Genomic DNA, 21,299 nt, shown 5'->3' with positions numbered 1-21,299 from the left:
TTCTTTCAACTACTAAGGCTCTCATCTTTTAAGAAGAGATCGTGACACTGGCACTGCCAGCACCGCTCCAAGCTTCTACCGCCACGACCTGATAATTGAAGTTGCTGTTGCCGAACCCATGCTGCGCCCAGAAGTTGAAATGGTTGGCGACAGTCACCGTTCCAGATGTGCGCTTGCTTTGCCTAACGGAGAAGTACTGCGTGAAAGTGCTTGTTCCCGTGATCGATGGCTGGTTGACCCGAGTGTCAGTGCAGACTTGGTAGGTGCCTCCGTCAGAGGTCACGGTTCCAAGGATTGTGGCCGCGCTGCAAGGGTTGTAAGTGCCGTAGTCCTCGACGATGTAGTATTCAGCCTGAGGAGAGTTGACCCAGCCGTACACAGCGAGGTAGGAGCCAGAGCTTGACGCGCTGTAGGAGGCAGAGTAGGTGATAGACCTTGAAGAAGTTAGATCTTGGACTTAAATTTGAAAGTTATAATCACGCACTGAGAGGAACCAGTGGTCCAGCCCAGACCAACTACGAAATCAGAGCTGACTCCATCCTCCCAGTACATGGAATATGTCCCGGCACCCTCGTTGTAGGTGAAGTCACCAAGATTGCCGTTATAGTTCTGGACGTAGTTAATACCGGCACTTCGCGACACGAGGACAGGTTCGGGGACAGGGACGGCGAATGCCGTGACCAAGAGGCCTGCAAAAGCTGCAGTGATCTTCATGATTATTGAAGAGAGTTAAATGCTGGTGAATGGATGTGTATAACTAGAAGAGAAGCCTGTGCTGGTCCATAATGCTGCAAGCTCGTTCATTTCCTATTTATATTCTGCAGAAATGACTATTTATCCCTTTCCCCGCACGATGAAGCGTCCCGGTTATGTGCATTTTGCCGCATCACATTTGGTGGTTGAACGACCTTGAGCCTGTTACCAGACACAGCTTTATAGTTACAGTAGGTTTCTGGTGCAGCCACCAGTCAGGGTACTGCACTTGGCTAAATACAACGTACTTGGCTAAATGGACTGTACTTGGCTAAATGGATTGCACTTGGCTAAATGGATTGCAGCTGGCTAAAAGGGCCACATTTGGGTGAAGAGTAAACAGTGTGGAGGCGGGGAAGTGGGGATTCTTCACCGGTCCCCTGCAGAAGGCTTACTGGCTCCGAACTCATGTGCATATTTATGTACTCACTGATCAACTAATTAAACAAAGTTCCTCATCCACACAGCACGTATGTATTGGAGGGTCAATTTTTAGCTTCTTATAGCAAGCTTAAGGCTGAGTTGGTGCCGCTGGAAACCCTGGCCAAAGGTCGCACCGAGCATTGCTCCCATTCGTCAGATACTTGGGAACTCAAAGGACACGGGGGGGGAGGCCGAGCGGGTCTTTGTTCAGGTGATGAAGACAAAGCTCGACGCGGACTATTTCGAGTTTAGCACTGATCTGCGGTCCCGCCCAATTTGATTGGCTTGTTTTACTGTACCTGCTCAATGGTTCACACCAGCTGAAGTGGGACTGCTGATCCACGTGCCCGGATATCTGGCATTGAGCATGCTGAAAGGATCAATTAAGTAAACATCGGACTAGTTAATATAGAACGGTCTAAAGCTAGTGAGAGTCAACTGATAGATATAGAGATACCACATAGAAATTTCTCAAGGTATGGTGGGATTATTTACTTTGTACACTAGTTATGAACATCGAATTCTAGAAAGCGAGAATGGTAGCATGTACTTAGGTCCCACATATTCCTAGATCCATCTATTTGATATCTCAATTGAAGGCTCTTTAACCAATGATCATTGTCAGAATACAGGAATTCGATATAGATCAAAGTTAAAGAAATAAAACTCAGAAAGCAAGTAAAAGTATCAAAATTAGTGACAGACCGCCTAGAACCGAATTCCAATAACCACCCTAACTCATGAAAAATCCTAGAGGGTGACTAGGTTCAACAATTTCTTTTCGGAGACTTTTTACCAGGTTTGTGCTACGGTAAGATCCGATATTAACACCAATGGAGCCCAATAAGATGACAGTTGCGGTAATTCCAAGATACTTCGACGATTTGCACCATCTCAAATTCTCTGGCTTGGCGTAGGTTGTGGGATGTAGAGCCTTGATGTCTGAAAGCTCGTCGAGCTCCGGTCCACTGGAGTAAGCGTGTTTCGGAATGAAATCTTAACAGCCCCAACAAATTTTTATGTTTCCTTCAATTTCATGTGGTGGTTTGGCGGACTTGCGGGTTTGTGCATGTGATGTTGTAGAATGATATGAAGTGGATTGATAAGTAGAAGGTGAGAAGAAGAGAGGAACAGGATGGAATGTATATTTCAATAACTTACATCTCTATCTAAGGTCGATGTTAGTACTAGCTAGGTCTCCTCTATACTGAAAGGTTAATAGTCCCTTACTTAACAAAGCTAGCTTAACCTTGGGTTTCAATCCATCATAGGTGGAAATCACGGTTTGAATGTTTGATTGTAGAGGGACCAGGCATAAGCTGGCAATTACCAAAATTCACAGTATAATACACACTCCAAGCGGTAATACTTAGATAACAATCGGGTTCAAATGTTTACATACTAATAAGATGAATCTCGATGGCCAAGGGCAATACCCAGTGGAAACTGATTCAATATTTGTGAATCCTTAGTGGTCTGACCCTTTATCTGAAACTGGAAGATTTGCCCGAAATCATAATGTGAACATTGTGGGATCACAGTTTCTGGTCATAAACATATCCAAATCTAATATCTAACTAGATCATGTCTACATCCTCATTGTGGTTTGATGCGGGTCTTTATGTTTCTGGACAACGGTATGAACATGTGAAAGGTTGATATCCCAGGGTGCCACTGATTTCGGAGTCATACTTGTATTTCTGTATATGGATTAGGGTGTACAAAAGCAGTTTTGGGGGTACGTGAAGAAATTGCCAATAAGATGCTGTTGCTATAAACAGGCAACGTATACGAAGAGTGCAAGGTCAAAAACAATAGCGGAATAGTAAGTCGGGCTCAACCAACGTCTCGGTCCCGAGACCATAGACTACCCTATCTATAAGAATCAAAATCCCCAGACGTCATTTCCCAAACATTGCAAACCACTTCTACACAATTCTCATTATTTCAACTTGACCTAAAGCTGATGACCCATTCCAAAATGACCCTCCCAGTCCTCATCATCGGTGCCGGTCTAGGCGGCATCGTCCTCGCCCAAGCCCTAAGAAAAAACAACATCCCATTCATAACTCTTCGAACAAGACGAGCAGACCAACCTACGCACACAAGGCTACCGTCTAAAAATCACCGAGCACGGCACAAACGCTCTAAAAGAAGCCTTAACTCCGGACCTCTTCACTCTCTTCGAACAAACATGCGCCACAACATCTGGGTTCGGCGTACGGGTGACACCAGACGGTATACCCATTCCTTTTGGAGAAAATGGTCCCCCAAAACCACCGGCTATGCTTTCAGGTAAATCATACACCGTGGACCGTAGTAAATTCCGCGTAGCACTCCTCACCGAACTCTCGGAGCACGTTTTCTTCGGCAAGAAGTTCGTATGCTATGAAATTTCGGATTCAGGTGTCACCGTCACCGCCTTTTTCGCAGATGGGTCTGTGGTAAAAGAATCTCTCCTCGTCGGTGCGGACGGTGTACACGCCCGAGTGCGGAAGCAGTATCTTCCCACGTTTCCTGGTATTGATACGGGGATGAGAATTGTTTTTGGGAAAACGCCTATCACATCTGAGCTTCTGGATTCCATGCCGCAGGAGTATCAGACTGGGATGAGTCTTGCGTCGGCCCCGGGTGATAAAGCGGAGCCGACGCTTATGTGGGAGGCTATTCGGTTCCCGGGATTTGTTGAGACGCTAGAATTGCCAGATCCGTATATGTATTGGGTGCTTGTTCTTCGTCGCGAATGTCTTCAATTGGAGGCGAGCCATTGGCGATTTGGGTCGGGTGAAGCGGCGGATTTGGCGAAGCGGCTCACTGGGTCGTGGGTTCCTGGTGTGCGGAGTGTGGTTGATTTTCAAGATCGGAGTCAGTCGTCTATTCGGTCGCTTTTGTTTGCTGAGCCTGAGATTCAGGCATGGGAGCCTTCTGCGCAAGTGACGCTTCTTGGGGACGCTGTTCATGTGATGCCTCCGACGGGGGCTATGGGTGCTAATACTGCTTTGCGGGATGCGGCTGATTTGGCGCGGCGTATCGTTGCGGTTGGTGTTGAGAAGGTGGATGGTCAGGTTATTGGGGAGTATGAAGCTGGTATGCGTGTGTTTGCTAGGTTGAGGATTGATTTGAGTTGGCAGGGTGGTATAAAGAGTTTTGGGCTCAGACCTGTGGAGGAATGCGAGAAAATTGTCCTGTAAATTAAGTATATACAAGCAATGTGATAAATGTACACTCCGTTTATAACTCCTGATTTCGCTAAAACATGATGAATTTTGGGCATGACGATAAGTATGATTAGGGTATGTGCAATTCAGCGTAATGGTCTTCACTGTCATCCATAGGGTCATGCCCTGGTAGTAACTGATCATGACCCGTTACTTGACCATGCCCCGATGATTGATCATGTGCTGGTAATTGATCATACGCCGATGATTGTACGTGTTCTGATAGCTGATCGTGCCCCGGGAATGGCTGCACCGGTCCCGGTAATGGGTGTAGCGGTGGAGACCACGGGGGTGGTTTATCGCCACCATACTCCTCGTGTGAATCAACATGCTCGTGCATATTAGATCCATTGGCTTGCTCGAATACGCCGACCGGCTGAACATGATTTCCCGGGGTATCCTGAACCGGATTATCCGGAGATGGACCAGCCACCGCCGCATTATTTGAAGGTGTCAACTCTGTTGCAGTAGTCAACTCTGTTGCCTCATCTTCTGAAGGGTCCACTTTCTTGCCCTTTCGCATGAAACGGGCGACAAGAAGTCCAATAGCACAAATCACAAGCGCACCGGCAATACCACAGCCGATACCAATGCCTATCTTTGCACCTTGTGATAAACCGTGCTGGTGGTGGATTGGGGTAACGGTCCACCAGCCTGACCAGGAGTCTTCCCAGGACCCTGAGCTAGGTTGGATGGTGGTGTCGCTCACGGCAATTGATGTCACATTGTCGCCCTGCAGGTTTGGGCCTGGGGCTTGAGCGAGAAACCAGAATCCACCTCCTTGTCCTTCCTGCCAGTTCGTGCCTAGGAAGGCTGCTTGTAAGAAAGCTCTGCCGAGTACGTACTCGTCCGATCGGTAGCAGGGGAAGTAGGTGACGTTTTGGCCAACAAGCGGTGATTGCAATGTAAGTTTGAGAAGAGTAAATGGAACTTTTATGGTTATGTTGGGCATGGATGAATCTGACCCTCCGTTGTTCTCAAAGGTGAAAGAAAGGTATGCAGGAGAGTCGGTGATGTGTTGAAATTGGGAGTCGCTGGTGTTCCAAAAGTAAAGGCCCAAATCTTCAGAGTAAATGACCGGAAGATGCCCCGCAATAGCATCACAGGTATCCTGAGGAAGATAAAGGTATGGTCTCGTAGGATCAATTTGCACAGAGGCTGAGTGATCCCCAGAGCTATTAGTTGTCTTGAGAAGTCCATTCATGCCGCCGAACTGCCAAGGTGATTCACCCTCGGCGACCCCGAGTCCAATATCATACAAGGTGATATCCAGGGTACCAACACCATGTGTTGTGTTCACTTGCTGGCTGCTGACATTCCCAAGGACTCGATCCTGGTCATAGCCCCCCATAACCAACGAGCCTGCAATACTTGGCTCCACGGAGCCGATATGCATACCCCACGAATAGGAGGGGATCTGGTTATTCTGCCAAGCATAAGCCCCCAGCAGGTTATAGGTAACGTTGTCCACCGTCTGATTGAGCGCTGGTCCGCCAAGTGCTAACGTACCAACCTCCACCGGATATCTCTGCCCATTTGGATACTCCTGGTATGCTTCGTAGATACCAGAGATACTAGCATTCGGCACAGTGATCGCACCGAAAAATATCAAATCCCCAAGTTGTCCCTCCTTCACATAAGCGTCGGCGCCGAACTTATTCACAAACGCATTATCTGCACCCGAGATCCACGCCATATCGCTCGTATCGTTGGAGTTGTCGGAGGGGATGTACACGGAGTGGGACGTAGCGATATCGAAAGTCCCAGCATCATCGGCGAGACAAGAGGATCCGGAGTCAGCGCCAGTAAGATTAGGCGTCGAGCATATGGTATCGAGGAGGATGGTGCTAGCCCAGCGATCACCCGGATAAAGCGCAACGGGCTGCTTATTGTTTCCCAGTGCGACGAGCACGGCATTCCACGGACCATCGGGTCCATATGACGAGCTGGACCATGTCGCCGAGTATGGGGAACTTGTTGCACTCACGAGTGTGGATAGCCCGCATAAAAAGGCGAAACAATGACCTCGAGTCATGGTTCCCGGGTCGGTCAGGTTTGGCCGGTAGCCGAAGGTGGGGAGGAAGGTGCAAAAGGGACTTTCCAGGCGCCAACAATGGAAACTAAGACGTTCATAGATCGCTAGCGAATGTAGGCATTGCACATGCAGATTTGGTAGTCTCCACTGGGGTTGGGATTGCCAAGGACGAACAGGGGTAAACGTTAGTGCCGCTGTTAGCGTCATAGACAATGATTTCTCTATTCTTAGCCATTCAGTCTCCCGAGAACCCGTCTTTTTTACTCGAAATTTCAATTATTAAATCATATGATCAATTATTTACCCTTAAACCCCACTTCTCTTAAATCCTGAATATGGGGTCCATGGAGAAAGTTCCTGCTATAGCCCGATTTTGGGGGTTCAAGCGATTGGTCAAATTCATACCAATAATTGTGCTGACGTGGACATTTGAACTTTACAGAACATCAAGTAGGGTCTAGACATTGAAACAGAATAAATGGAGAAATCATTCATTATAGAAGGAAGAGAGAGAGAGAGAGAGACAGAGAGTATCATACACCGTTCTCCTTTTGAACCCAAGACATAACGCCGGTAACAACAAATGCAAACAGATGTACGAGGGTAAAGATGGTCCAGCCTCAAGAAGCCCCATTGCTCGGAATCTATAATTCAGATAATCGGATCAACCGAGACCTGGAAAAATCACGACAATTGAGAAAAAGCCGATGATAATTAAGCCTTCTTCTCATCCTCAACCTTCTTCTTCTCATCCTCAGCCTTCTTCTCATCTTCAGCATCAACCTTGGTCTGTTCGGACTCCGATTCGTCCTTAGGCTGGGCAGGAGCGTCCTCCTCCTGCTGCTTAGACTTCTCAGCCTTCGCCTCATGAGCATGCTTCTTCGCCTCAGCGGCATCATGCTCACTCTTCAAGCTAAGAGACTGGTGCTTAGACTTCAACCGCTGCTCCTCAGCAGCAACCATCTCCTTCCAGAGGTCACCCTCTTCCTTCGAGCCATGGTGCGCCGGAACCGACTCCGCAGCCTCAGCCAGCTGAGCCGCCTTATCACCCTTCTTCGAATCCAGCATACCGCGACCGCGACGCTGATCCGAGATCTCAAACGCAGCAGACGCGCACAGTACAGCGAGCGTCAGACCCTGAGCATAAACACGAGCCTGTACGAGCTTCTGCTGGCCAGAAAGGTGGGGGCTGCGACCGACCAACACGAAGGAACCAATCATGGAGGCGACCCAGGTCGCGCCGACGATCTTGTATTTCTCGCGGCGAGCGAAGGCGACGGCGCGATCGGCTATGCTTAGACCGCGGGATTCTTCCATGCGGAGACGCTGCTCGCGGTTCTCGTACCACATTCGTTCGGCGTTGTGTTGCTTTTCGAACTCGCGGGAGCCGTGGTCGGCTGCGATGATGCCGACAAAGGTTCCTGATGAGGTCACCAGGAAAGCTTTCATGGGGAGTGTCAGGTGGCGGATTGTGTGGTAGCGTTTTGAAGCGAGGAGGACGCCAGCTGCTCCAGCTGCTAGACCAGCTATTCCGCCCACTGTGCCGTACTTGAGAACGGCGCTATGGTTGTCGTCAGTATGGCATGATTCGCGGGATAGGATAAGCCAACCGTCAATCGTACCTGTAGTGGGCATCCTCTTCTGCTTTGGTGAGAAGCTTCATTGTGATGTGTGTGTATATGTGTGTGTTCGTGTTTAAGAATGAAAAACTTGAGGGGAAATCAGGTCGGGCAGGAGACTTATATAAAAGATCAAAGACCGAGAGCCCGCATGACGTGTTGATGGCGGGATCTGCTTCTTTTCCCGGCCAATCTCGGCCGGTTTTCGTTCGGGGTTTGCTCGGGAGGAGATCCGCTTTACCCATCTCACCGCCTTTGTATACAACGCCAGCTTGAATAATATTAACAGAACAGTAATCAGTAATAAATTTTTATTCGACTGAAACCAAATCATAACAAAAAAAAATAGTCAATCTCATCTATACTTGTAGGTGCTCTTTCAAATACTTACTCTTACAATCTTCAGAATCGTCGACTTCCAAGAGCTCAAGCTCTTCTTCCTCCTCATATGCCTCTCCACCTTCTTCATTAGTTTCTGGATTATACCATTTACCTATGTGAGTAAATAGCATTGTTAGCAAGACTCAGTATAGATACAAGGATGCTCATGTAATTTACTTTCCCCTGTATAAACAAGTTCAGGGATCTCGAAGTGATTCTCGTAATAAGTAGGGTTAAATATAGCATATCCAATCTTATTAGGCGCCTTTAAATCACCCAAGCCGTAATTCCACAGAACGTTTTCGTAATATTCCCCAGCATCCTCATCTGGGACATCAAGGATTTTAGCTTGGATCAAACGATGGATCAATTGAGTGCTATATAGATTAGTATCGGAAACAGACACTCGGGGATGTACTCACTTAAAATCTTTGCAGCCCACTGTATGCTCATCAGTATTGAATCCCACCGGAATCGTTTCATTGTCGTGAATGACCTGAAGGAAGTCTTTGACTTTCTCCAACTTCGTGGCTTTTGTTCTTCCTGCCTTGATTGGGATATCAAAGTCATATTGTGCCGAGTTATGTCTTCCTTCATACCTAAAAGGTTTGATTTTCAATTTACCATTGACACCCGGACCCTCTGCAGAGCCTACGGCAGGATCGACTTGGAGATCGATCATAAACCCTTTGGTTTCGGCACGTGCATTTGTAGTATCCTTTGTCTGTTCATGTTGGAAGGTCAGTCTAACAATAGTATGATTTTGCAGGATGCCATCAGCAGCCATTCCTAGATATAAAAACTTGACAGAGTATCTTATAATGTGTTTAGCTCTTATAGCCAGAGGAACGTCGTTCATAGTCTTGAAAACCCAAGGGCCACAGGCAGGGCCACCAGCAGCTGGTCCAGCTGCTGCTGCTGCGACCGCAGCCGCGACCGCAGCAACAAGCTCGGCACCAGGAATACCAGCAGTGGGGAGGGCAGCAGGCGGAACAACAGGAGTAGCAGGGGGGGCAGCAAGGAAGGGCGCGAGCTCAGCAGCAGGCTTAGTAGCGGACTCGGTGGCAGATTTCTTTGCTGGTGGTTGATCACCCTCAAGAGGGGATGAGGCCGATCTCTTTACCGAGACCATTTTGTATATATTTATAGATAACTTCCGGGTTTGGCTGATCAGTTCTTGAAGCGCTGAATTATAATGAATAAGATGAACTCGAGAAAGAATTAAGTCTTGTATCAGTGAATTTACTTAAGGGAATTCAAGTCTAGAGCATTTGAAGCTAGTAAGGACACCGTATTTAAGCATTGATCGATCTTTCAGACATCTAGAAGATGTCAATGAAGATATCAACCTTCATTCAACTTAATCGTGACGTTTCAAATTTGGCTACAATTAGATCAAGTATAAAGAGCCCTAATTATCTTCAATCCGAAGTGTAGTAATATTTATGAAACGAAAATAAACCTCAGAATTCTTTGTCTGCACGTCACCTGGCATTGTATTATATCAAGACAAGATAACATATCGATACCTAGGGAGAGATCACGCTACATGGGTTTTGTTCGATGTTGCATGGGTTTCATAAGATGCAGTCATTGTTGAGTTGGGATAGAGACAAAGAGTTACCTTTTTACTTTCTTCAACAGCCTTGACAAGGGATCTTGAAAGAGCTAGAGCTCGAGGAAAGTGAAGATTCCATGATTGGGGGAAACGGGCTTTGTTGCATATAATTAGATTTAGCCACTGTTCTGCGGATGATGAAAGGAACAAAGAGTCCTCGATTATTTTCTTTAGGGCTTGAAAAGACTTCAATGTTGTAAAACAGGGGAACATGATAATAGATTTACAAAACGGGCGAATCAGGGTATGCGCCTTATGTCAATTACAATGCTTATTCACTTTGTACGGCTAGAATTTACCGAATGCGATCTTGTTACATGCCCATACCAGATATCAAAACCCGATCAATCCCGAACGCCCAAACACCCTGGAAAACGAGGAAATTGCCCCCGAGAGGGCTAGCAAAGACGGAAAGGCAAATAGAATTTATCGACGAGATGCCTTGGACGCCGCGTTCTGTCGGGCTTGCATCTTGCGGAAACGATCCTCACCACTGGCACCCAAAGGTCGAGCAAAGCGGTTTTCTTGCACGGCGGTTTGCCGGGGAACAACAGAATAGCTGACTTGGGTACGGTCGACTTGGGCACGGTTGGCCATACGAGGAGGGATCTTGTCGCGAGCACGAGCCTCGGCAGCAACAATCTCGGCGGTGGTGGATGTACGCTGGCGGATTTTGCTATGGAATCGTTAGATAATCCAAGTAGATATAGGTGATCAAATACATACTTCGGGTCATAATCAGCCTGCTGGAACACACGTTTCGAGTAGTCATCGCTGCGCTGGAGGATGGGACGGGTCCATTCGGCCAGGAGCTTCTCCGCCATCATCTTGATGCTGTTCTCAGTGCGCTTGCTCTTGGTGTAGAAGACAACAACCTTGCCAACTCCGCTAGCAATCAAGGCATCCTTTTGAATAGGGAGCTTGGTCAGGGCAGTCAGCAGGTCACGCTGGATGTTGTAGGCGGGCATCGATCCATCATCCAAGGGCTCAAGGAAGAATCGAACAGCTTCCAGGAGATTGATCTCCGGATCGACCAAGCTGTTCGCGTATTGGTTACGGTTGAGAAGCCTGATAACCTCGGGAAGAAGCTTGAGCTTGTGCATTGCCGGTTGGCCTTGTTGGCGGTTAAGAGCGTCCATCTGAGCTGCGTGGGTCATGCGCTTTCGCATTTCCTCAATTTCAGCATCGGCCATAGCCTCAAGATCCTGCAACATAGTCAATATGAGCTCGAAAGTATAATATAAAAACCACATACAATCCCATCCTGCTTGCGGGCCCGTCTCTTGGTAGGCTTCTTCATAGCTTCATCCATGGCCCGGTCAAGGGCTCGACGGCGACGTGTTTCGGGGTCCAAAGTCTCCTCATCCGTATCAGGCGATGCTTCCTTCTTCTTCTTCTGCCGGCGAGCAGATCCTTCCTCACCTCCTCCCTCATCCTCATCCCGCGCATGACGGCTCTTCTTCTCACGACGACCCTCCTTGCGACGCGGACGGCTTTCCTCGCCCTCGGCACGCTTGCGCTTGTGTCGGCCGATCAGCTTCAAGTTATCCTCGTCAATTGCCAGCTGCGGGCGGTCTTCGACATCGACATTCTCCGGATCGAAGTCGTCAAACTGCGCTTCGTCGACCTCGGACAGAATAGAATCATCATCGTCATCGTTGTCATCGTCGTCGTTCTCCTGGTCATCAGCAGGTTCGGTGGGCTTGTCACCCTCGTCATCATCTGCGGCAATCGGAGTCGGGGCCTTTTCAAGTTCGTCATGAATGGGCGACGCGGCGCGCGAGCCGGCCTGGTGCTCTGGTGAAGCAGACATAGAGGCGATGTGTTTTTGCTTAAATAGAAATGGCTGGACAATTGAAGGTACGGCAAAAAGGCGCGGCTGGTATTTCGTTCTCCCGGACCCGATGCCTCTCCGCAGGGTAAAGTAACAGCACAAATCAGTCGTAAACTCGAGTAAGTTGGGATCTGTGTATGCTGAATGATAGAGCCAGCAGTGAAGAGAGAAAAGATCTCAGCAGCAGAGAATGGAGGCGGAAAGAGGCGAAAGGTCGAGTAGATGAGAGAAGGAGAAGGTGGTCTGTGCTCCCGTGATTTCTTCCTCTCCGGAACTTCGTCGATAACAATTCACGATCTCATTCAATTCAACTCTCCCTCAATCCTATCTTTATCCCATCTTTACACATTCTAATACACAATGTTCGCCCCAGGTATGAATCTGCCCACTCTTTGACTTACATCCACTTCTTCGTTTTCAACACGCTTCGACCCAAAGTGCAATTCAAATTAACGCCCTTCGCTCGACCAGGCCAGGAACAGCTTTCCCTGCAGGACATCAAGGTGAGACCATCCGTTTAGGCTTTGATCATTGACGGTTTGCTAATTTCATCTAGACCGGTGAGGTTGAGGCCTGCCAGACCGTCCGCAACGCCATCGTTGGCGGTATCCTCCTCTACCTGTGTAAGTGACGTCGTCAATGGACAGCACAAGTCCACCAGACATTGACGCCCCTTCTTTTCCAGTGGCCTTGATCTAACATTTACTGTCGAATAGCCCCCTTCGCCGTTGACTTCGCCAAGAAGTTCCTTTAAACAAATCGCATTTCACCCTTTCCCTCCGATGCCATGCACTTGAAACTGATCCAATTGCCATTTATGATTACTTGGGACTATTCGGAGAAGCATTCGTTGATGTATTATTATTGTACATGCCTGATTATCTTTCTTATGGGGTTTACTGGAAATAGATTGGTAAAGAGGACTTAATGGCTAAATGCCAATTTACAAGACTACGATAGTACAAGCCTGAAGTAGCTCATGACTAGCGGAAAACGCAATTGTAGATGAAACCATATTGAACTATGCATTACAGAACTTGCTCCACCCAGGATAACGCCGGTGCTCCATGCCCATGAACATCTTTACGTTATGAAATAAGGATCGCATAGAAGCTTAGGGATCTATCAGTTCCCGTTCAGTTTCTGGGCTTCGTCAAAGTCCTTCTTGACCGCAGTCAATTCCTTCTGTAGATGCTGGATCTGTGCATGGTAATCATCGAGAATCTGCAGTACGGTCAGTCGGTGAACCTGGGTCTGGTTCATAGTATTGGTGCTCACCTTCTTGGCTGTCTTCATAGTGTGCTCATCAATTTCATCCTCCGTATTTGCTGCCGTATTACTTCCGGCACGATCCATCTCCGCTTGCAAACGCTTGCCTTGCTCATGAATAGCCAACATGCGAGCCCAGATCTCCTCGCCTCGGCCGTTGAGAGATGGATCAAAGACAGAGCGTTCAAGCTGGGCCAACTTTTTCTTGAGTTCTTCTTCCGCCTCATCCATCGCATAGCCTCGGTTGCGCAACACTTGGGTCTTGGCTGCTAGTGCCAGACAACGCTTGCTGAGAACCATGTGCTTTCGTCGACAGTCGGCAATCTTGAGGGAAATCTTAAGGTCATGGCGCGAGAGGAGGTCGGTCAAACAGGTGTTGATTTCGTGAAGGCGTGCCTGCATCATGCAGAGGAAATCCTTCTGTCGCTGCGCACGCTTACCAAGCTCCCAGAAGCCCTTGACAAGCACAGGGACATAACCTGGGTCTGGGCGTTTGCGCAGAGCCGCCTCCCATGTAGTAGCATCATCTTCAGGGCCCGGCTGGTAAAACGGCGCAGCTTCTTCCCCTACATTGTTATAGAGGTAGGCTCGGAACGGCGAATCACGGTTAGGTGCATCCCATTTATCCTTGACAATGGACATCTGCATAGGAACGGTCCGGTGCACTAAATAAATAATCTAAATTAGCACGATGCACTCGAGCAAGAAGACACATCGGATGAAAAGTGAGCTCACCTCCTGTGATAGCACGACCAGGAGACCACAAACTCGACGACAGCGATTGTTCTTGCTGTTGTCCTTGTGGTTGAACCATGGTAGTTTGTCCGAACTGCGATTGTTGGGGCTGCTGTCCCTGTTGCTGCCCACCAAGCAGTGATCCACCGAATGCGTTGCTTTGTTGTTGCTGGGGCTGTTGTTGCTGTGTGCTAGCACCAAGACCACCACCGAAAAGTCCTCCACCAGCCGCAGGCTGCTGCGCTTGAGTCGACTGCCCTAGGCCTCCGCCAAAAAGACCACCAGCTGGCTTTGGCGCATTGTTAAACAGACCTCCAGTTTGCTGAGGCTGTTGTTGCGGTTGTTGCCCTAGGCCACCTCCAAACAAGCTACCCGCCGGCTTCTGTGCAGTACTCGAGCCAAACAAGCCACCTGTCTGTTGCGTTGGCTGGGCTGTAGCTGCACTGCCGAAAAGTCCCCCTGTCGCGCCTTGCTGCTGGGGCTGGCTCTGTGGCTGACCGAACAACCCTCCACCAGTCGCTGGGGCAGTGGTATTTGTGCTTTGGCCTAATCCTCCAAAGGCACTGGGCTTGTTTGCAGTGTTTCCGAATAGACTGCCACCAGTTTGTGCGGCTGGGTTGGATATAGCTCCGAACATGATGTGTCGCAAAAAAATTGGCGGAAGGGTATCTTTAAAAAAAAGCGCGATCGGTCAGTGATCAAGGAATGTGTCGGCGGAATTAAGACGTGTGGCGATAGGATCAACAGTACGAGTGTCGGGGCGAGCGAGATAAAGATCACAACAACCAGGGACCGGGGTTGGTTGTGGGTGAGCTGAGGGGTGCTACGCTGTAGAGCTCAGAAGAAAGAAGTCGGAGCTGGTTTGTTTTGGATCACGTGAGTGCGCTTCAATTCAGGCTAACAATTGGATTAATTGATCTTAGAAAACCCCAGATAAATTTGTTGAAAGATTGTATATTATCGAGATAATCAATGTAGACTTGGAGATTAGTCTTATCCAAAGTCATCTTTAGCTGCAATGGATTGTCGTTTCATCTGCATCAACAATGTAGCTCCATGCATTCTGGCTCTTACTAGTACACCAAACACCTTCTCCACTTCTACAACTGTTAGTATTCCAATCTGACATTCAAATGTTTGCATATTCAGGAAATTCTGATGCGACGAAAATCTTCTTTAACTCTCAGAACATATGAGGACCAGAATGCGTCTCACGAGATTTTGGGAGATTACTGTGGATATATTTCCCTTGGTGAAACCTTCTATCATCCATGCAATTGATCCAATTGATTCTTCAAACCATTGCCGTCGTATGACTGACTTGGAAGTTTTTCGTCCATCCGAGTTAAAATCGTGTACATGAAAATTTGGAGTGTACATTTAGTAAATCCTATACTTACAGTATGGGTGTAGATATAGATGAGGTAAGCACACCACACCAACCAATCAGAATCGAGCCAAAGAAACCGACCTTTCATTCCACCGCAACCCGTAGCTCTCGATCAACCAGATCAATTGCACCTTCCCCAGCCCCTCCAGACAACACCTTCACCATGGCCCAAAGAGATGCTCGGTAGGACTCTCCTCCTCCCAATTGTCCCTCCAAACCGACCCATCCCGACTCCACTGCCCGTCATTGAACCCGGACTAACCTCTATCCCTCCAGATTCAACCAGCATGTCCTGGTGGACACTACCCCCATGCCGGACCACATCCCCAAAGTCGAGGAGATTGGCGCCACATCCGCACCCCTTTTCAGCGCGGCCTACTTCATTGGCGACCGGTGCAAGGCCTTCAACGATGACTACATGAAGTGCAAGGACGAGGCGAACGGTCGCGGCGAGTTTGAGTGCATGAAGGAGGGGCGCAAGGTGACGCGCTGTGCTGCTAGCGTGTATGTCTTCCCACCCGTGCTGTCTGGTTCCCAAGAACCGTTCCAGATAGCATATCGGCCGGATAGTCGCGAGCTGTTATGATTGACTGGTTCATAGTATCAAGGATATCAACACCCACTGCCTGAAGCAGTTCAAGGAGCACTGGGAGTGTCTCGAGAACAACAACCACTACCTCTTCGAGTGCCGCAAGCCTGAGCAAGCACTGAACAGCTGTGTGTTCGAGAAATTGGTACGCCTTGTCTAAATTGAACTCCGCTCGGATCGGATAAATACATGGCTGCCCCCAGCATAGACATTAGCACTATGTGGCATTCGGGTTTGCTTCGGATGAATAACTTCAGCTAACATTGTCTTTTTTTTACAGGGCCTGAAGAAGACCATCCCTGGTGCCCCCGAAGGCGAGGTTCCCGTGCACCTGCGCCCGAAACAGAAGTACGCCCAGTTCCCAGGTCGTCAATTCTAAAGAACGAAAAAAGAAAAAAGCAAGGGAATTGCAAGGCTTATTCCTACATATTCTACCCCTGTTCAACCTCGATTACATCCGCTCGCCTTCTTCTACTGCCGTCTAGGCCCCGGCTTCCCCTTCCGTTTTTAGTGGGTTTGATACACAAGTAGCCCTTGTGTTCATCTATCTGTTCGTCTCAGTCTGTATGTTTGTGTAAATATCTATTGGCATCAGGAATGGTTACATGATTTCTGCTTGGTTTGCGTTTAATATCACGTCCTTACTTTGTCTGTATTAAAGCTAGGTACTCAGCTGGGGACTTGCGACTATATCCCCTTTCCCTGAGCAGCTGGGGACCATGAAAGCAGTATGCGCCCAATTTTTGCATAAGGATAAGGAATTCATAGATCTATTGGTTTTATTCAATTCTAAACCTCACAAGCCAGCTAAGAAGCTCTAGATTGATATAACCAAAGAACCAAGGAAATCAAAGAAAAGAAGAACCCCCAGAAACCTCAAATTCAACCCATATATACTTGACAAAAGAAAAGCCAAAGAGGCAGGCAGAACTCCAAATCAATATGAACAGGAACATGAAAGCCCAAAAAGTGCTCCAAACGAATGTACAGTATCACAAGGAATAAGGAAAAGCAAAGAGCCAGACCATCAAGGCAAAACAGGCATATCACCCGCGCGCCTAAGCAGCTTAATCTGACTTAACTTAGCCTTCAAATCAGACCAGCCGGATCGCAACCGATTCTCAACCCGACGATCTCCTTTAAGCCGCATAAAGATCAGCAATGCACCAAGCATAGCTAAATCCCAAAGAACCTGACGTAAGACAGTCCACAGAATCCATCTTAGCCACGCAAGGACACCATTTCGGCGACGAGTCGCTAATGTCCGAGCCTCCATCTGCTCGCGCACAGCGGCGATCTCAGCCGTCATTTTGGTCAAGGCCTGCTCGACTCTGCGGCGCCAGGGGCTATTTTGTAAGTTGTGTGGATCCGAAGCGCGAGCACGGGAGTTGTTGCTACTTGCTCTGGAGATGGATTTATGACTATGGGTATGAGTATGGCGGCGATCGTCGGCAAGTGAGATATGGTCCGTGACAGACGTTGTATCTGCGGTTTCGTGATCATGTTCCTGGTCTTCGTAGAGACTATCGCGAGCCTCTTCGTATTCCTCATCATCATCGTCGTCATCGTCATCATCCAAATCGTCGTCCTGGTCGATATTCCCCGGTGATTGGTGATAATATTCTTCTTCTTCGGGTTGACTGACAGGACTAAGAACACGGAGTCTTGAATTCCGATCATCGCCACGCATATTTGGACGTTCGTAGTCCTCGACCGATCCCGCTAATCGTCCTCCTATACTCCCATATGCGCTGCCAGAATGTCGAGATAACGGAGGGACGCCGACGGCGTTTAACGGACCCGACGACGAAGACGAGGAAGTATTATATTTAATCTGATCCCAGACGAACTCGAGCTCCCCGACAAGTTCGCGCGCTTCGGGTGTTTGTGATGCGTATTCGTGCATTGTATCGATTAAGGTGGAGATGTAGCGGCGTTTGGCTTCGGTGCGCGTGAGACCGCGCTGAGCATACCAGGCGTCCCTGCATGGCGTAAGAGTTAGTTCAAGGAATAGAGTTGTTGATGCGATATGCAGTGTTGCGTTGACGTACCATTTCTCGCACTCCGCATGCACCTCTGGTGTATTCCCAATCGGTCGATCCATTACTCCTTCAACGTCCCCCTCTGTACTAAAATCAGTCCATGCTCATGCTAATGCTCATGCTCGTCTTTATCAGGCCTTCGAATTCCCACTCACCCATGCTCTGCTTGTATAATCCATATAGCTTTAATCGTTCCGCGGCCGGTGGGCGCGCGGTGCCCGTCCGGGGAATTCTCTTAACAGTATTCAAAGCATGGACGAAGACGCGATCTAATCACGGAAATGTCAATATCAAGGCCAGGCGCATTCCCACAATACCAAGACCATATCCTGGTTAAAACGCACCTACAGAATCCGACATCCTGACGCGAAAAGCAGCGGTCCGGTAATCAGCCCTGTCGTCCTGGAAGCGGGGTCGGGCATCGGCAGGTGCGGGCGAGCCTCATGGAGAGCGAAATAAAGACAAAACCGCCAGGGAGATAAAAGGGTCCAATGGGGATGGAATGATGCAGGGGTATAAAGTCGTGGGGATTTGCTTTCGTGTTCGTTCCGAGGGTCAATCTCCCGGGAAAGTCGTTCAACTAAGGGAACTCCTTTAAGGTTAGGTTTTCTTTTCCCCGGGTTTTGAGGGAAAAGAAGATGGGGCCCAGGGAATTCGAAGTGGATAAGTCATCTCAAGAGTAGAAAAGTGGCGTGTGGTTAATTCTGGGCCGCGGCTCTCGGAGAAAGATCGACAGGGCAACTTGTGATTCTGGAGTAAATCACGGAGACTTAATATATTTTGAACATGGGAATTTTGAGATACTTAATAAATTCTCAACTAATATACAATTAAAACAAATAACTTTATTCGATCGGAATCTTCTTCACGTCAATGTCCATCGCGTTCTCCGAATCCACGGCAGACCCGGAGATTACCGCAGCTTGGTCGTCTCCATTAGACACAGGGGGTCCAGTGAAATGCTTCCTCGCGTATGCAAAGTACCAAACAATGCTAATAGCAGCGAACCCAGCAAATACTACACTCGCATAGTTCATCGATGCGGCAGTAGTAGGAAGAGTATATGGCATGCAGAAGAGAACTACAGCCAAGACAATCCAAGCAATCGTGATCGCATTGATAGCATAACCAAACACACCCAGGGAAAAGCGCGAATTCCGCACATCCTTGCGACCCCGAATCATAGAGATCAGAATGGGCAGCCCATATGACGTGGACAGGCAGATCGTAGCCACACCCGTGAAGGAGTTGAATGCAGCCGTTGAACCAAAGTAGATCAGTCCCAGAAGACCAATCACAATGGCCGATAAGATAATCGACCAGACAGGCACATCCAGCTTTTTGTTAACGCGGCGCCAGAGCTTGAATCCCGGAATTGCACCATCGCGCGCGAAAGCATAGGTGCATCGACTAGCAGCCGTGAGAGAACCCACGCCGGCAAACATCATGATTCCCAGAATCAAGAACAGAAGTCCGAATCCACCCCCTGCGGACCCGGTAGCAATCTTGAAAATAGATCCGATCGGTTGTCCACTCGCTACATTGCGGAGCATCTTCAAGCCTGCAGCATCGCTGGGCATGACAAACAGGACCGGGATCAGATACAGAAGACCGGTGACACCTGCCGCTGCCACGGAGAGCACAATAGCCTTGGGCACTTCGCGTTCGGGGTTCTGGACCTCCTCACACATGGAGGCGACCATGCCATATCCCGTCAGCGTGTATGCCGCCTGCAGCAAGCCAACGAAGAAAGCCCAGCCAGCGGGCCAACCACTCTCCGAAGCGTCATAGTGAGCGAAGACGAATTCTCCCGAATTCCGCCCATCGTCAGCCATTGTGAGGAGCACGATGAGAATGATAATAACACTGGCAGCGGTCCAGAAGATGCAGACCTTGTTGATCACATCAAGCCAGCGTGAACAGAAGACATTGACAAGAACGCAGACGAGCAAAACAGCCCAGAACATCAAAACAGTCTGCCATGCCGTAGCGACAAAGTCCTCATTCCACAGATTGATAGCACTCAGAATCAATTGGCCGCCTCCAAAGATGATACTTAGAGTAACGGTCCAGTTCCCGACTAGGGTGAGCCATCCGTCAATGAATGACATCAGCGGGGCCCACCGGCGAGTGGATAGCATTGCACTCCAGTAGTATACACCGCCAGCGGTGGGATACACTGCACATATCTCAGCAAGAGAAGCGGCAATGGCGAGAGAAATGAGCGTAACGAACACCCAGCCCCAGATGATAGTGACTGATAGACCGTCGTCGAGAGTGATATAGAGAGTAGTACTGAGTCCATAGGGCGCGGCCATGATAGCGAAGGATAGGCCGAGGATACTGAGCATGCTCAGGTTTCGAGGTAATTCGCTTTGGTAGCCCATACGAGCTAACGCCTCGTCGGCGGCGTCGACGGAAGAGCGCATTTTGAGTGGAGTCAATTGATTGATGGAGACCAGAGGAGAAGCTTGACTTATTTAAGCTGTTGAATTGACTAGTAGATAAGTCGTGGGGAAGTGATGTATTAACCCCGCATGATAGGCATTAAAGATGTAATGCATCGCGGTCCGGGACCGCGGTGGGAAAGAAGGTTTTATGGCTCAAGACAAATCAGAATCCTCGAAAGCAAGTGTAACGGTCCCTGAGACATTTTAGCTTATCTGGGTTTTGGTCAAGTACCATTAGTCACTAGTCCGATAAGCTAGTTATCTATTACGAGTTTGTACATGTGGAGTCTTCAAATCACTCGGATTTTTAACCAAATCAAGTACAGTTATCTTATGCTTAAGATTAAGAAAATTAGAACTATAATCTTAATCATGAACTAGAGTACACTTCATCGGAAATCATTCTTTATCATTTCGCTTAGTTACATGAAAAATGTCACACTGGGTGACGGCTGCCACATCAGTTTTCTCTGAGATGAGACCTCGGTAAGAATCCGAGGAGGATGAGCGCCAGGTTCAACTATTAAAAAAAAGACGAAAAAAGGGGGGAATTGAAGCCGAGAAATGAAAACAGCTTGGACCGTGCCAAGTCAACTTCCATCCACGACAGCGCCCCGGGGGAGTGCAAGGGGGGGTATCAAACAGGGGCACACAAATTCCAGTGGGCTCGCTGGGTCTTTTGAAAGGAATTTTTTTCTTGTTTGGAGTATCTAATCGGACATGGGGCGAAGAGATGGTGTGGCGGGCGGAAGTAGGCCCTAAATATGGGAGCAGTTAAGGGGTAAAGGAACAAGGAGATGGTGAGGGGGGACGAGATTTTGGCGGCGGTTGAATTTTGGGGGAGTAAGAAATGAAGCAGAAAACATCGAAACTCCAGTCTATACAGCCACACCAGGAAAGAACCAACCAGAAGCGGGTAGACGTGTATGAGAGGGGGATAGAA

General features: G+C 48.5%; 10 protein-coding genes across 10 annotated transcripts; 2 read left to right on the top strand and 8 right to left on the bottom strand.

Annotated features, from left to right (window-relative positions):
- Positions 1-28: 28 nt before the first annotated feature.
- N7520_009915 (glycoside hydrolase family 11 protein) lies at positions 29-714 on the bottom strand (the record flags this gene model as incomplete). Its single annotated transcript, XM_057143849.1, has 2 exons — positions 29-434; positions 485-714. The coding sequence occupies 2 exons, from the start codon at positions 712-714 to the stop codon at positions 29-31; spliced, it is 636 nt and encodes a 211-aa protein (XP_056993137.1).
- Positions 715-3,157: 2,443 nt separating this feature from the next.
- Positions 3,158-4,367, top strand: N7520_009914 (FAD-dependent oxidoreductase; the record flags this gene model as incomplete). The annotated part of the gene is made up of 2 exons (XM_057143848.1): positions 3,158-3,202; positions 3,267-4,367. 2 exons carry the CDS (start codon positions 3,158-3,160, stop codon positions 4,365-4,367), a joined length of 1,146 nt encoding a protein of 381 aa, XP_056993136.1.
- A 97-nt stretch (positions 4,368-4,464) lies between these two features.
- N7520_009913 (uncharacterized protein) lies at positions 4,465-6,429 on the bottom strand (the record flags this gene model as incomplete). The annotated part of the gene is made up of 1 exon (XM_057143847.1): positions 4,465-6,429. One exon carries the CDS (start codon positions 6,427-6,429, stop codon positions 4,465-4,467), a length of 1,965 nt encoding a protein of 654 aa, XP_056993135.1.
- A 714-nt stretch (positions 6,430-7,143) lies between these two features.
- N7520_009912 (HIG1 domain-containing protein) lies at positions 7,144-8,092 on the bottom strand (the record flags this gene model as incomplete). Its single annotated transcript, XM_057143846.1, has 2 exons — positions 7,144-7,990; positions 8,052-8,092. 2 exons carry the CDS (start codon positions 8,090-8,092, stop codon positions 7,144-7,146), a joined length of 888 nt encoding a protein of 295 aa, XP_056993134.1.
- Positions 8,093-8,407: 315 nt separating this feature from the next.
- Positions 8,408-9,561, bottom strand: N7520_009911 (uncharacterized protein; the record flags this gene model as incomplete). Its single annotated transcript, XM_057143845.1, has 4 exons — positions 8,408-8,500; positions 8,623-8,806; positions 8,852-9,028; positions 9,116-9,561. 4 exons carry the CDS (start codon positions 9,559-9,561, stop codon positions 8,408-8,410), a joined length of 900 nt encoding a protein of 299 aa, XP_056993133.1.
- Positions 9,562-10,473: 912 nt separating this feature from the next.
- Positions 10,474-11,860, bottom strand: N7520_009910 (transcription factor SPN1; the record flags this gene model as incomplete). Its single annotated transcript, XM_057143844.1, has 3 exons — positions 10,474-10,723; positions 10,774-11,252; positions 11,303-11,860. 3 exons carry the CDS (start codon positions 11,858-11,860, stop codon positions 10,474-10,476), a joined length of 1,287 nt encoding a protein of 428 aa, XP_056993132.1.
- A 1,146-nt stretch (positions 11,861-13,006) lies between these two features.
- On the bottom strand, positions 13,007-14,522 carry N7520_009909 (putative nucleoporin; the record flags this gene model as incomplete). Its single annotated transcript, XM_057143843.1, has 2 exons — positions 13,007-13,815; positions 13,886-14,522. 2 exons carry the CDS (start codon positions 14,520-14,522, stop codon positions 13,007-13,009), a joined length of 1,446 nt encoding a protein of 481 aa, XP_056993131.1.
- Positions 14,523-15,438: 916 nt separating this feature from the next.
- Positions 15,439-16,243, top strand: N7520_009908 (coiled-coil-helix-coiled-coil-helix domain-containing protein; the record flags this gene model as incomplete). Its single annotated transcript, XM_057143842.1, has 4 exons — positions 15,439-15,458; positions 15,552-15,779; positions 15,877-16,009; positions 16,145-16,243. The coding sequence occupies 4 exons, from the start codon at positions 15,439-15,441 to the stop codon at positions 16,241-16,243; spliced, it is 480 nt and encodes a 159-aa protein (XP_056993130.1).
- A 648-nt stretch (positions 16,244-16,891) lies between these two features.
- Positions 16,892-18,266, bottom strand: N7520_009907 (acyl-CoA-binding domain-containing protein; the record flags this gene model as incomplete). Its single annotated transcript, XM_057143841.1, has 4 exons — positions 16,892-17,846; positions 17,916-17,988; positions 18,062-18,175; positions 18,251-18,266. The coding sequence occupies 4 exons, from the start codon at positions 18,264-18,266 to the stop codon at positions 16,892-16,894; spliced, it is 1,158 nt and encodes a 385-aa protein (XP_056993129.1).
- A 485-nt stretch (positions 18,267-18,751) lies between these two features.
- On the bottom strand, positions 18,752-20,335 carry N7520_009906 (putative GABA permease; the record flags this gene model as incomplete). The annotated part of the gene is made up of 1 exon (XM_057143840.1): positions 18,752-20,335. One exon carries the CDS (start codon positions 20,333-20,335, stop codon positions 18,752-18,754), a length of 1,584 nt encoding a protein of 527 aa, XP_056993128.1.
- Between the last annotated feature and the right edge of the window lie 964 nt (positions 20,336-21,299).

This window comes from Penicillium odoratum (genome assembly GCF_028828045.1).
Source record: "Penicillium odoratum strain IBT 22623 chromosome Unknown utg000006l_segment0_segment0, whole genome shotgun sequence".
NCBI classification, from domain to species: domain Eukaryota; kingdom Fungi; phylum Ascomycota; class Eurotiomycetes; order Eurotiales; family Aspergillaceae; genus Penicillium; species Penicillium odoratum.
This window is presented reverse-complemented; position numbering and strand designations above follow the sequence as displayed.